This window comes from Genypterus blacodes, unplaced genomic scaffold (assembly GCF_046128005.1).
Source record: "Genypterus blacodes isolate CSIRO-AG114 ecotype Tasmania unplaced genomic scaffold, CSIRO-AGI_Gbla_v1 ptg000007l_1, whole genome shotgun sequence".
Lineage (NCBI taxonomy): Eukaryota > Metazoa > Chordata > Actinopteri > Ophidiiformes > Ophidiidae > Genypterus > Genypterus blacodes.
The window spans coordinates 4,523,647-4,537,590 of record NW_027466821.1 but is presented as its reverse complement, the minus strand read 5'-3'; the positions used below and the strand labels follow the sequence as shown (position 1 = coordinate 4,537,590).

At 41.3% G+C, this 13,944-nt stretch overlaps 2 protein-coding genes across 2 annotated transcripts; both read left to right on the top strand.

The window, feature by feature from the left end:
• The first annotated feature begins 399 nt into the window (after positions 1 to 399).
• Positions 400 to 3,825, top strand: nudt5 (nudix (nucleoside diphosphate linked moiety X)-type motif 5). The gene is made up of 9 exons (XM_076153906.1): positions 400 to 465; positions 918 to 985; positions 1,073 to 1,125; positions 1,351 to 1,458; positions 1,747 to 1,842; positions 2,049 to 2,150; positions 2,525 to 2,533; positions 2,625 to 2,678; positions 2,780 to 3,825. The coding sequence occupies exons 1-9, from the start codon at positions 409 to 411 to the stop codon at positions 2,887 to 2,889; spliced, it is 657 nt and encodes a 218-aa protein (XP_076010021.1). The 5' UTR covers positions 400 to 408; the 3' UTR covers positions 2,890 to 3,825.
• A 211-nt stretch (positions 3,826 to 4,036) lies between these two features.
• Positions 4,037 to 11,321, top strand: cep83 (centrosomal protein 83). The gene is made up of 16 exons (XM_076153953.1): positions 4,037 to 4,188; positions 5,309 to 5,518; positions 6,229 to 6,379; positions 6,507 to 6,599; positions 7,119 to 7,250; positions 7,366 to 7,617; positions 7,817 to 7,948; positions 8,140 to 8,254; positions 8,447 to 8,591; positions 8,815 to 8,964; positions 9,081 to 9,156; positions 9,290 to 9,447; positions 9,742 to 9,871; positions 10,129 to 10,232; positions 10,444 to 10,633; positions 10,729 to 11,321. The coding sequence occupies exons 2-16, from the start codon at positions 5,316 to 5,318 to the stop codon at positions 10,912 to 10,914; spliced, it is 2,217 nt and encodes a 738-aa protein (XP_076010068.1). The 5' UTR covers positions 4,037 to 4,188; positions 5,309 to 5,315; the 3' UTR covers positions 10,915 to 11,321.
• The last annotated feature ends 2,623 nt before the right edge of the window (positions 11,322 to 13,944 follow it).

Below are 13,944 nucleotides of genomic sequence, written 5' to 3'. Positions count from 1 at the left end.
GCGTTGCCTGAAAGTACCGAAAGAGTGACTCATCTTGCTCATTCGTCTATCTTTGTTACTACTTTCCAACAGAGCTTGGGCTTTCACGTGAGTTAAGTTTACAGCTTTTCCATTGTAGTTATTTCTAATGGCTAAAATAACCCCAGTCCTATTCTAATTGCAAATGAGCTCAAATTTACGAAACAATAAATGGTATAAATTTTGAATACCGGAACGAAACAAGGATTCTTTTCTTATTTGGGGCTGCTGGCGGCTAATTGCTAGCTATAATAATTGAGCTACTCACGGAGGGCTATTTCCACTCCACTCAATTTAGCTGTAGCTGCTTTGTTTCCTGTTGCCTAGTTGCTGTTATTTTGATTGAAGTATATTAAGTACGTCTCTTCTGTTTCATTTTAGATTACCAACATGAGCAACACGGAGCAGCCCAAAGTGACCACTGAACCTCACATAGTGAAGGAGGAGGTACAAACCATTCCTTTTCTTTCCTAATATTTTTTGGCCTGGCAGAACTCAGTGATAAGCCCTGTGTGTCACTTTCAAAGGGGTTTATTACAAACATTTTCATGTTCTTGTTTTTACTTTTGTATTTTAAAAGCCTTGCGACATTTCAAGAGCCAGCTGAGCCTGAAGGCAATTCACTGATCGAGTTCCGAACCTATGATCAAGTTATGTTCCTACAATCACTTTGGCTAATGGTCACAAGATTGACATGATGGCCTGGACACATCTTCGGATCCTCCATAATTATATTAATTGGGATTACCAGCCGGTGGCAAGGTTTAGAACACATATGTAACAAGTACAAGTACAACAGAAACATCTTCTTGAAGTATGTCTCATTAAGATTTCAGCCGTAATTCAGTGATTAAGGTGCTGTGTTTAGCACTGTTTTCATGCTGCTCTCTGTGTTCCAGCTCATGGCAGCAGGGAAATGGTTGAAACTGGAGAAGACTACATATGTGGACCCAGCTGGAAATACAAGGTACAGTTCTTGTTGTGAACTTTCTTTGGTTAACGCTCAGTCCAGGTGTAATAGCACTCTTTGACTGTGTCTGCCTGCACCCACCAGAGCCTGGGAGACTGTGAAAAGAACAACCAGACAGTGCAACACTGAAGCAGATGGTGAGTGTCTCTGTTTTTTCCTTTAAAAAAAAATTTGGAATTGAACTGTGATGTGCATACTGAGCAGATGGCAGGACCCACCAAGCACATTGGGGACACGTTCTGGGCGTCTGACACTGGTTTAACATTTAGATGTTTCCTGTCTGGGCATGCTGATCCAACAAACAGGTTCAGCAAAGTAGCAGTAAAACGTTCTTTGAGGTGTAACCAAGGTTTGTCCTGCAGGTGTGGGAATCATTGCTCTGCTGAAACGCACTCTGCATAAAGACTGCGTAGTGATGGTGAAGCAGTTTCGTCCTCCTATGGGATGCTTCACTCTGGAGTTTCCAGCAGGTCAGAGGGGTCTCCATTTAATTGCCTTTGCTTGATTTCACAAAGTTTAGATTTTACAAACAGTTTAGAAACTAACTCCAACTCAGAAAATTTTTCCTGTTATTGCTGCAGTCAACCATATCTGATGCAAAATGAAAATCTATGTGAAAACTTTTGACTGTAAACATGCGGATAATAGCTTGTGTATCATTTCATCCATTTATCTTAACAAAGATGGAAAATCTTGGTATTCGAAGTGATCCAACAATAGAAATGTACGTACAACATTCTCCCCTCTGCTGTGCTCAGGGCTGATAGATGAGGGGGAAAGTGCAGAAGCTGCGGCGCTGAGGGAGCTGAAGGAAGAAACAGGCTACAAAGGAGAAGTGGTCGGGGTCACTCCAGGTGTCCACACACACACACACACTTGATTGCATTAGTTGCCTTAGATGGCTCTTAGATTAGATCTGTATATATTGGATGGGTCCAGGGGTCAAGGATAAGTAAAAACAAGCCCCATTCTTATTTATGTAAACATCAGAGCCATGATGGGTTGCCTGTGTCTGTGCTGTAGTTATATAACTATTTACTGAATGTTGCTTTGATTGCAGTGACATGTCTGGATCCCGGTTTGTCCAACTGCACCACCCAGATTGTCCTGGTCAACATCAATGGAGATGAAATGGAGAACGTCAACCCGACACAGCAACTTGGTGAGAGGACTGTTTACGCACAAGAGTTGTTATTGTAAACGGCCATTCTTTGATATTTGTGAGACAGAATGAATGCAAAATGAATCTGTAATTAGAAGCAGGCCCTCTTAATAAGACAAGTCAATCTCTGTAGCTTCTTTTTGGAGTTTATCTGCCCTCTAGTGGTAGAGATTATGTATTGTACTCAGTCAATGCATTTCATTCATACATTTACTTAATCCTAACACATTAATTTCTTTTCTCATGTCAGCCATTAATGATTCACATCCACTCATTCTGTCTTTCATTGTTTACCATAAGCTCTTCTTACTCTTGTTTTATAGATAATGTGACCTGAATGACTAAATCTCTCTCTCTCTATCTCTTTTCCACAGGGGATGGAGGTGAGGGATTATTTTTATTATGTTTTTCTTTTTCAGAAACTGTTTTCTCATAGTACAATGTATAACATCAGCCTTCGTCTTCTCTTTGCAGAATTTGTTGAAGTTATTCTTTTACCTCTAAATGAATTCCAGACAAAAATAGACGGTGAGTCTTGAACTTAATCTGTTTTGCGGTGATAATTTGTGCCTATGAGGATTTGATCATCAGAAACGTACGCACATAAATATGCCTGTTTGATCCCACAGAGCTGCTGAAGAAACAGAAAATCGTGGTGGATTCTAAAGCGTACATCTTCGCTATGGGGATGGCACAGGCTTTCTTCAAGCCCACCGAGGTTCCTATCCTCAAACAGTGAATGAGACGGTTGGAGTTGAAGGAGGAAACACGAGACAAAGAAATTGTTGTATCAGTTACATAGGGTTCCTATACAGGGCTGGGAAATCTGCAAATGAATTGAAAAGAAAAGAGTGTTTCTCATGTAATGTTCAATACAGAAATTGTTTATAAAAGTATGAGCCACTCTAGTCTTAATTGTAACAGTGACACAAAAGTCAGAAGGAGATGAGATTGCATGCCCCTGTGTATCACACTGAAAGCTAAAGGTTTCAGTGTGAGAAATTAACATTTGTAGGATTGTAGGTAACACTACGTGAATTAAGCACCCATGACTTCTCATGTCCTTTTCCTCGTCCACTTTAAGGTGTATTTAATAGGAATCCTGAAACATTTAACTTACTTTTAGACTATTTCTTTGCTCTCAGTATAGAGATACTTGCCATGCACCTTAAAGTCAGAAACATGCTCTTTGTAGGTATTCAACATTGACATTTTAATTTACGCAAAGAAGATTATTATCATTGGTGCTTGCCCAGCTTACACAGCATGTTTCAGAAATAAGTCTTATAATTTTTTACAAATGACAAATGGTCAATTCCAGGTGTTTCTGAGATTACATGTAGTTATGTTTAGGGGTTGTTAGGATTTTAATTCAGTTAGTGTGTTTGTACATCATTCCTAATCTGTGCTAATATTGTATGTGTTGAAATCACAAAAAAGAAATCCCCCTCAAAATTGACACTGTTCAAAGACGGCTGTTGGTGATGCATGCTGCAATTCTGGGTCCGTTTCTTTGGAAGCTTTCCAGACGGGACTGTTAAGGAGGGTTTTTGTTCCTTAGAATTCAACACACTGTGCCTATGTCATTATAGTGCAATTAACTTGATTGTGTGTACCCTTATAATTAGAAATAACTGAAACTTGAATAAATGTGATACTACAACCTTTGCTCTTACCTGAACTGTGCTTCTTTCAACTGGCTGTATCTTCACCATGCTCATTATTTCTTTATGTTTCCTTATATTATTCTGAGTAACATACGTAAAGACACATGTTCTTAGTCCTTAACAAATATGATTCATAAACAAAGCGACACAGTAAATGCCAACATGTACACAAGAAATGTAGTTGCTTTATGTTCCAGAGACGATCTTTGCAATAATCCCAGCATTCCTCTGTTTGTAGTTTACAAATGAGCTAGTTAGCGCTAGCCAGCAAACTAGACAGAAAGCAGGAAAGAAAGGAGTCGCGGTTTAAAGAGGGGCAGGATACTTTCTGTAGCAATGAGGAACATTTTGTGAAAATACACGACAGTTAAGTAAGTGCACTTTATGTGTTCATAAACTCGTTTTACGTAGCCTATTGCTGCAGAGCTAGCCCAGTCCGTAAGCTAATTCAAGTTCGTTGTTTTGTTTGTTTGGTGCTACAATTGAGCCTTAACGGTACTCACTGGGCAACACTCACTCTTGTTTTGTGTTGAGTGTGACTTTTGTGATTGAATAGTTTATTTTACATGTACATAAAATTGGCCGTTTGTAGTTGAATAGATACGAGGTGAGCGAGTAAAACGTGGGCTGTCCGATAACGGGCGCTGGTCAGTTAGCTTTAGTTAAATTAGCATATCAGTCGCGGGACACAGAGCGCGATATTTGAAAGAAAAGCAACTCTGTGTTAGTTTATAACACGCCAGGTAACACGGCTAACCCTGAATTATAAACATTATACACATGTGTCCAGAACACAGCCCATAGCAGCATGAAAATTAATGTTTAAAACATGTATTCGAAATAATTAATAGCCAGGAATATAGTACACGTTAAGAATAAAAGCCATAATTAAATCGAATAAGCAGAGTGTCAGTAAAATGGAATCATTGCATTTGTCTCAGTTATGTATTGTAATTAATATTTGGTATATTGTATATGCATTATATTGTAATATATATGGTATTGTTTAGATTTTTAACGTATCACTGTCTTTTCAAATGAGGAACGCGTCTTAAATTTGATGTGAAATGACATTTCGAAGTTATTTACTGTGTTATATCGCTGTAGGTGAGTGACACTGGTCTAAAATTGAATTCAGACAGAAAGGATGCTTGATATTAAGTGGTTAGGTAGGTTGATCGTTCCAATCAAGCTGCGTATCCACAACAGAGCAGCAGTCAGGGAGTGTAGCTAAGTAATCACTTGAGATTGATTTAGAGTCTTGTCTTACTGCCAGGAGAGGCTGGGGGACTCTCCTCAAAGCCACCATGGTAACAGACAACATAGGCAGAGCAGATTTTGTGGCATATCGCCATATCACACCTCAGAGGCACACCAGGAGGTCTTGATTACACCAGCCACATGATTTATGACAGAAGAGGTAGCGGACAAATTGAATTCTAATTTATTCTTGGATACAGACAATTTATTTTCTCCTCCCCTCCACTGCAGAGGCGAGATGAACCCCTCCACCCTCAGCCATGCAGGGGCCTCCCTGGTCCCAAACCTGGAGGCAGGTACAGGGAGGGCCGCTGTCCTGCTGGGGGGTTCCTCTAGGTTAGAGGGAGCAGAGATGGAGCTGCAGAAGTTGCTCATTGATGAGCGGATGAGGTGTGAAAACCATAAGACAAACTACCAGACACTAAAGGCTGAACACACCAGGTAATGTGCAGGGTCTCATTTTCCCTTTCATCTTTCTTCTCTGGTCTGATTTATATTTTTAAAAGTTTTAGAGCTCATGCTTCCACAGATGTTATAATTTACATGGAAAATGTTTGCAAGCTTGAGAGAATGAGGAGGTGATGACAGAACTTTGTTTTAAAGAACTGATTTGTAAATGCCCATGTTATGATCAATGAGTAATTGAGTAATTTTATATTGTAGGAGACTAAATGATGTAATTTACCCAAATTACAAATTGTTTTTATTACCCACTTAAAAAGGGTAAGGGTAAATGTATGTGTCAGGGGATTCAAAGAAAAGGTTTCTTGGTGACTGTTTACAGTTATGTACAGATACACAAATAATATACTCTCTATGTGTGGTCCTGTGTCAAAACCAAAGGTAAATGTAGTTAGATTGTAGATTGGTTAACCACATGACAAAAAACATGCACATGGTGTAGTCATTGTCTCTTTAATTTCTATTTATTTTCTGTGGTTGAAAATGTGTTGTGATTTCAGGTTTCTGTTGTTTCTAAATTAGTAAATGTGACTACTACTTCTTAGTGTAAATGTGAATGTCTGTGCATGGTTACCTTCATGCTTGTTTGCAGAAGTGTCGGATTACAGGTAGAACTTAACTGTTTGACCATGATGAGGTGTTGGGGTCTTTCTGTGATCTGACTCACGGAATTTGTTTTGATCTTTCAGGCTACAGGAGGAATTTACACGGTCACAAGGGGATCTGAAACGCCTGCAGAGCGACAGACAGGCTCAGCAGGAGAAAATACAGCTGCTGCTGGCTGAGCTGCGTGGAGAACTGCTGGACAAAACCAGGGAGGTGGAGGAGCTTCGGCTGCAGGTACACTGAGATGAAGACACTGAAGAAATCAAACTCAAACCTACGTGTTTACCAAAGTGTGTGTGTGTGTGTGTGTGTGTGTGTGTGTGTGTGTGTGTGTGTGTGTGTGTGTGTGTGTGTGGGCCAGGTGATGACCCCTCAGCGGTTGGAGTTGCTCAGAGTTCAGGTGCAGCAGGAGATGGAGGCTCCAGTCAGAGAGCGTTTCAACAAGCTGGAGGAGGTCAGTGTGTTTCTTTACCACAGCTCAATAGTGTCTGACAGCGGGCACTTTGTATCACTGATGTTCCAGTATGAAGTAAGGGTGTGTAAACTTTGTCGGCCATACAAGGAATACATTTTGAGAACGCTAAATACACTAACACTGAACTGGAGTCAGCAGCTGTGACTATTGAGCCTGTAGCTGCAGCGAAGGGATGAACACTGTGGGCCTCTCTAAGGACCAGAGGATTCAACAAAAAGTACATCAGGAAAAAGAGTGCACATACAGAGAGACAAACACCCTCATTTGACGGGCTGCATCAGAATGCATAGTTTTCATTTAGTCGCAGAAGCTTGCTACGTCCCGTGTCCCCCCCAGCCCTGAGGCTAAGGGCACCTACAGAGCTAAAAAAAAGTTAGGGGAAACCTTGTTCAATCCAGACATGGAAGGAGATGGCATCTAATTTCCCTCTGTCCTCTTGATTGCTGTTTCTCTTCTGACTGGTTTGTGGCTCCTGCCTGTAATTATGTTTCTTCATAGGAGACGGAGAAGTACAGGACTGATTTCAACAAGCTGCGGTATGAGTACACTCTGCTCAAGTCCCAGTTTGACCATCAGAGAGAAGAACATGCTCGTACACTGGAGGAGCAGAGAATACGTTTTGAGGCAGAGGTAGGTTTAATAGTGCATCAACTATTCAAAGATTTTAAGGGATTCAGATTGTGAATACATTATAGCCTTTTGAAATAATAAAAAGGAAATACTATTTTGGTTTTCCTTCTGTTAGGTCTCACGTCTGGAGAGGCATAAGGTAGACCTTGTGGCCCAGTACCAAGGTTCCGACCCTCTGAATGACGGCAAGCGACTGGAGGCTCTGGTGCGGGAGAAAGCCCAGCTCCACCTGCGGCTGAAGGGCCTGGAGGCTGAGGTGGCTGAACTTAGAGCCCAGAAGGAAAACTCAGGGCAGCAAGCTGAGAATGTCCAACGCATCCAGATCAGACAAGTGACAGAGTCTCAAGCTATGGTGAAGTCCCTGGAGGTGAGACGACAGCAGTCCTGTGATTGCCATGTTTAAATGTTATAAGCCATGAGTTTCCTTGTTATTTCAGGTAGATGCAGACATTTCACTTCCCGTAGAAGTCTGGCAAAACATGAAATATGCAAGAACAATTGAGGAAATTCTGCCATTTCATCTAGCACATGGTTTGGTCCATCTATTTTGGTTTCTTGTAATCCAGGCGGAGCGGCAATCGTTGCGTCTCCAGTTGGAGAGATTGGAGAATGAGCTTCGCCTGAGCCATGAACAGAACAGCCAGCTCAGTGGAAAACTGCACAAAGCTGAGAGAGAGGTCAACTCCCTCAACTGCCAGGTATGTTATATTATGACCTCTTACAATATTACATTAGCTTTGATGGCCACGATTTCTAACCATATGAATTTAAAGATGAACTGATACTCAATGCACCGTCAAAAGCTAATTGTGTTGTTATTCAGTTATTATTCAGTCCCCTTGGCTTTCTTGTGAGTTCATGTCTTCCTGGTTTGTTTGTTTGATCTCAGATTGAAAGCCTGAAACATTCACGCAAGATGGAGGTGGCCAATGTTAAACTTGAGTGTGCCCGGTCTAAAGGGGAGCTGGAGCGGGAGAGAGAGACACTGCAGGGCCAGATTGATGGTATGGATGACACGGACACACACCAGTGGATTCCGACCTTGCCCGTCTCCTTTTGTATTGAGAAATTACCTGCATTTCTGTGTTTTTGTTTGTATTACTCTTTTTTCAATTCCCTTTGATTTTGCTTTTAATGTGTTATTATATTAGTATCTCAGTCCAACACCTGCAGCCTCATGCTAACTTGTTTTTCAGCTCTGCAAACTGACGTGGAGGTGCTGAGATCAGCAGTGGAGCGACAGAAGGAAGTTCTTGCAGAGAAAGAGAGGGAGCTTGTCAGGAAGGTTCAGTCTGCCCGTGAGGAAGAGTTCCGCAAAACTGCAACCTTGCATGAGGAAAAGTAAGAACCTACTATATTTAATTTCAGTCGTTCACATCACTCAGTTGGTGGGAGCTGTAAATTCCTGTCAGCCATCATTCTCAGTTTACACAAACACATTGAACACACATGTTTGTCCTAAGCAACTTCTATTGGCTGAAGGCTGAGTTTATATTGCACTACTGTGACAATTGTGATTTTTATTGCATTTTAAATTTTAGTCTCTCCTGTGTTTTGTTGTGAGATTGGAGCTGGAGAACTGTTTGGCATCACTGGAACAGCAGAGGATGCTGCAGGAAGCTGCTGGCAGCTCCCAGAAGGAGGAGTGGGAGGCTCTTCTCCGTAGCGCCCAACAGGGAGAGGAGTCAGCTCGCAGGGAACTACACACCCTAAGGTCAGCTGTGTGACAGTTAATGGGACAGAGTGTAAAATATGACACTCAGTAATTCAACCACTTTAGTGTATTGATGAAAAACACTCAACAATTTACAAGATGTTTTCCTCCCATAGAGCCAAACTACAGCAGCAAGGCTCTCAGCTTGAGGAATTTGAGAGACAGAAAGCAGAGATTGCAGATTTAAAGCAGGTATTCAAACATGCTGAACCTGGAATTTCCTCAATATTTTCTTCCATGCAGCCTGCATATCACCAAACTAAACATGAAAACACAGGAGACAGATTTGCCTCAACTAAATGCGATTGTTGTTTTAACTCACAAGCGAAACCAGGAACTTGACGTTCAACTAGGCACACTGTCCCACTCTGAAAGTGACCTGCTGGAGACCAATGGACGTTTGAGAGAAACACTAGACCGAGTCAGAGAGGATCTGAGGTCGGCCCGAGGCCAGGCTGAGAAGAGCCAGCACGAGGCAGAGAGGTAGAGCTGCTTGACTGTTGACTGAATGGAAGTTATCACAGCACATTAACAAGTAAGGCTAAAACCAGCAAAGAGGATGCTGGTTTGAGCAATAAAAACAGCTTAGACATCGCCTCGACAGTTACAGATAATGATGTCCACAATACTTTAATACAATATATTTTCTCGATAAATGTTTAAAACATAAAACAAAATCACAAGACTCTTTGAGTGTCCTCAAGTGTTGTGTTATTTCACTTGATCGCTCTCTGCCTACCTCACCATGGTCTCTTTCTTTGTTTCCCTCTCTCGCAGGCTGGTAGAGGATCGTAGAATTGAGTGGTTGGAAGAGAAACACAAACTGCAGGAGCGAGAGGCTGAGCTGCTGCACAAATACAGCCAAGCCAAAGAGAAACTACAGAGGGCAGCATTGGCCCAAAAGAAGGTACTGCTAACTTGTTTTACTCTGCAATCAGTCCACAAAGGTACAGGTATCTGTTATACCTTACATGTGAATTTGCTTTGTGTCAACATACAGTAGTCTACTCATAGTACTCCTATAGTTTCATTCCTCTCTTGTTAATCTTAAATTCAGTTCAGTTAGCATTAAAAAGCGTGTGTGTGTGTGTGTGTGTGTGTGTGTGTGTGTGTGTGTGTGTGTCTGTGTGTGTGTGTGTGTGTGTGTGTGTGTCTGCTGTATAGAGGAAAACACGGACCGAGAACAAAGACAGGAGACTGCAGGATAAGATCCAGCTGCTGGAGGCCAAGATAGCAGAGCTGGAACTGGAAGCCACTGCTGCCAAGAAGTAAATCTCACCTGTGACATTTACTCAGTGACATCATTCAATCAGAACACCAAATGGATCTCTCTGCTGTCGTGCAGCTTTTGTCAGATTCACCATCCAGACAGGATTGTTTTTCAAAGCCCAACAAGAAGCCAATCAGGAGCCTGATGAAACGGCTGTCTTGACCTGGCGTACATTGCTCTAGTTTAAAACATTTTCCTCTCCTCTCTAGACGCACATCCTCCTCAGAGGAACAAGCCCAACTCATCAGACGACTGAAGGATCTGCAGCGACGACACAACGAATTTCGACATCTCCTATTGGGTGGCCAAGGTCCTCTTGAAATTGGCACCACTTTCTTCACCTCCTCACCCACTGCCATGCTAATCCCCGGCTATGAGGGAGTAGTAGCCAGTGTTCACGTGAGAACAAATAGTTGGACACTTAAACTACAGTAAAAATCTTCTGCTTCTCAGTTGTCTCTTTACAGTTTTGTCCTTTTGCTTCTCTGTGATAGGAGGAGCAAGGAGCCCTGTCTGAATTGCATCAGAGGCTGGAGGACTTGGGAAGCGCCCAGCAGCAGCAAATGGAGCAAATGGAGTCTTTAGTGCAGAGGGACCGGTATGCCACTCCACTGATCTCTAACCCCCGCCTCCATCCCCCCTCAAACTTTCCATCAGACTTGCGATTGAGTGACACCTGAGGTGGTATCCTGCTTGTCCAATCAAGTGCATCAAAAGTGTTTTTGTAAAACTACAGAGATTATTTATTTGCATATTTACATGTAAGGACACATGACGGACCTTTGCCAGCATTAACTTCAACTGTGCTGCCTGATCAGCAACTCTCTCAGGACTTTTATATTGAGAAAATTGTTTACATGTGTTTGTTCCTAAACCACTTTTGAATGGAAAGATTTACACGGAGCAACTGACCTAATGGCTTCCGAAGCCACAGATAGTTTGATCAAAAATGTTGTTATAGACTTTGATGCCGTCTCCTCAAACCTTCACTTGAATTCAGCCTTCGTTCAGGTGCTGGAAATACTTGAAGAAAATGCTTTAATTTTATTATGGCGTGTTCAAGGTTTGATTTTAAATAAAGTGCTTCCAACAGCTTGAAATTAAATTGTAATTGCATTATTTTCATGACAAATTACTATCTTGATGAATAATTCACTTTTCAGATAAAGAAATAATTAACTGAGTGTTACTAATTGCTTTTGTGAGGCAGACAGAGGAAGGAGAGCTTCTCAAGATGATGGGAAGGATGTCCGATGTGTCAGTTGTCGAGGGAGAGAGATTGTGTTTGGAGTTGCTTATGGCTCATATCAGGGGCCCACAGAGCTATGAGGACCTTAAGATGTAGAAGGCAATTGTTTTTAAGGAGCCACTACACCCCATAATGACATCATGTATGATGTCATAGTTGTTAAGGACATCATGAACAGAACTGCACGATAACTCCATAATGACATCATGAATGATGTCACAGTTGTTAAGGACATCATGAAAGTAACCACAAAGATAACCCCATAATGGTCTCACAAATGGAACTGTAAGAAAGCTTTTGGATCATGGCGGAGATGACAAACATTGCAATATGCCAGAAAACAATGAGAAGCGCACTCATTGTCTACAAGCAATGCGATACGGAGAGACTGGCTCGAGTGAACGAATCTCCACCAAAGTCAGGTAACAATAGCCTAATATTAAAACTACTTCATGTACCCCATCAGGATAGGGCTAATGGGTATGGCTGGGGTAAATGGGGTGACATCAGGGGGTAGTAAAGTTAGTAAAGAAATGTAATTTGTTGTAATCTAACACATTATTGTCCTGTAAATGAGGAAATAGCCTTAATTGGGATGTGAATTTTACAGCCTCTAGTGTCACACGGTAAAGTTACTACTTACAGGTAAATAACCCTGTTTTTTACAATACATTGGTATTTTATTCCTGAGCTCCTTTACAATGACTGACTGCGAATTGTGTTATTTCAGTCTGGCTGAGTGACACTGGTCTAAATTTGGGATCAGAGGCTAAATATTAAGTGGCTAGGTGGCTTGATAGTTCTAATCAAGCTGTGTGTCCACAACAGAGCAGCAGTCAGGGAGCGTAGCTAAGTAATCACTTGAGATTGATTTAGAGTCTTGTCTTATCTCACTGCCAGGAGAGGCTGGGAGACTCTTCTCAAAGCCACCATGGTAACAGACAACACATGCAGAGCAGATTTTGTGGTCCTTTAGCGCCATATTACACCTCAGAGGCGACCAGGAGGTCTTGATCACACCAGTCACATTATTGACTGATTAAATTGTCATTTATTCTCAGATACAGACAATTTATTTCTTCCTCCAGCCTCCTCCTGTCCTGCTACGGGGTGCTCTGGGTTTGAGGGAGCAGAGATGGAGCTGCAGAAGTTGCTCATTGATGAGCGGTTGAGGTGTAAAATCCATAAAACAAACTACCAGACACTAAAGGCTGAGTACACCAGGTAATGTGCAGGGTCTCATTTTCCCTTTCTTCTTTCTCCTCTGGGTTTCTGGACATGTTCAAAGTCTAAGGGCTCATTCCTAAACATATGTTATAATTTAACATAGAAAGGTCTGCAGGTTTGAGAGAGTGATGAGATGAGAACATACAGTATCTGTATTAAAATAACTGATTTATTATTGCCCCATATGTTGACAACAATGAAGTATGAGTTATTGCACATTGTAGAGTTTAATTATATCATTGACCCACATCACCAACTATCAGTTACCACTAGCCTCAGTTGTAGAAATATGTTTTATTAGTGTCACCCCTCTGATAATGATGTGTCCAGTGAAAGAATTGGTAAATGTATGTGTTGAGGGATCTAATGAAAAGGTTTGTTGTCTGTTCACCTACAAAATGTTTACATTTGTCTATGGGTTGTCCTGTGTGTCAAACAAAAGGTTAGTTTCGTTGATTGGTTAACCTCATGACAGAAATATGCACGTGATGTAGTTATGTTCTTATTCTTTTCTATGTAATTTCTGTGGTTGAAATGTGTTGTGGTGTGTGGTTTCTTCTGTGTTTCCAGATTGATAAATGTGACACTACGCCTTGGTGTAAATGTGAATGTCTCTGTCTCTGGTTATCTTCATGCTTGCTTGCAGAAGCGTTGGGTTACAGATCGAACCATTTAACAGTTTCACCACAAAACTTTATATACTTTCACAAATAATAAAGGAATACAATCTAAAATTGTAAAAATAAATTAAATTTGGTTTTTCACCATGCATGTGTTTCAGGAGGTGTTGGGGTCTATCTGTGATCAGGCTCATGGAAATAGTTTTGATCTTTCAGGCTACAGGAGAAATTTAAATGGGATCTGAAACGCCTGGAAAGTGACAGACAGGCTCAGCAGGAGAAACTACAGCTGCTGCTGGTTGCGCTGCTGGACAAAACCACAGAGGTGGAGGAGCTTAGGGTGCAGGTACACTGAGATGAAGAAAGCAAGAACTCTAACACACAGCTAAAGAAATCCGGAAATGATCAATCCCAACTGTGTCCCAGCAGGCTGACAAAAAAAAAAGATCAATTCATCTCTCTTGCATTCATTCATTGAGGTGAAAAATATTCCCAAATTATTGTAATTACATCGTGTTCACAATTTTTTTTTAATTTTGATATCATCTTTCCCACAATGTGTTATCGTACAACAGTTGGATAGCAATTTGGTTACAGAGAATGTTTGTGTGTGT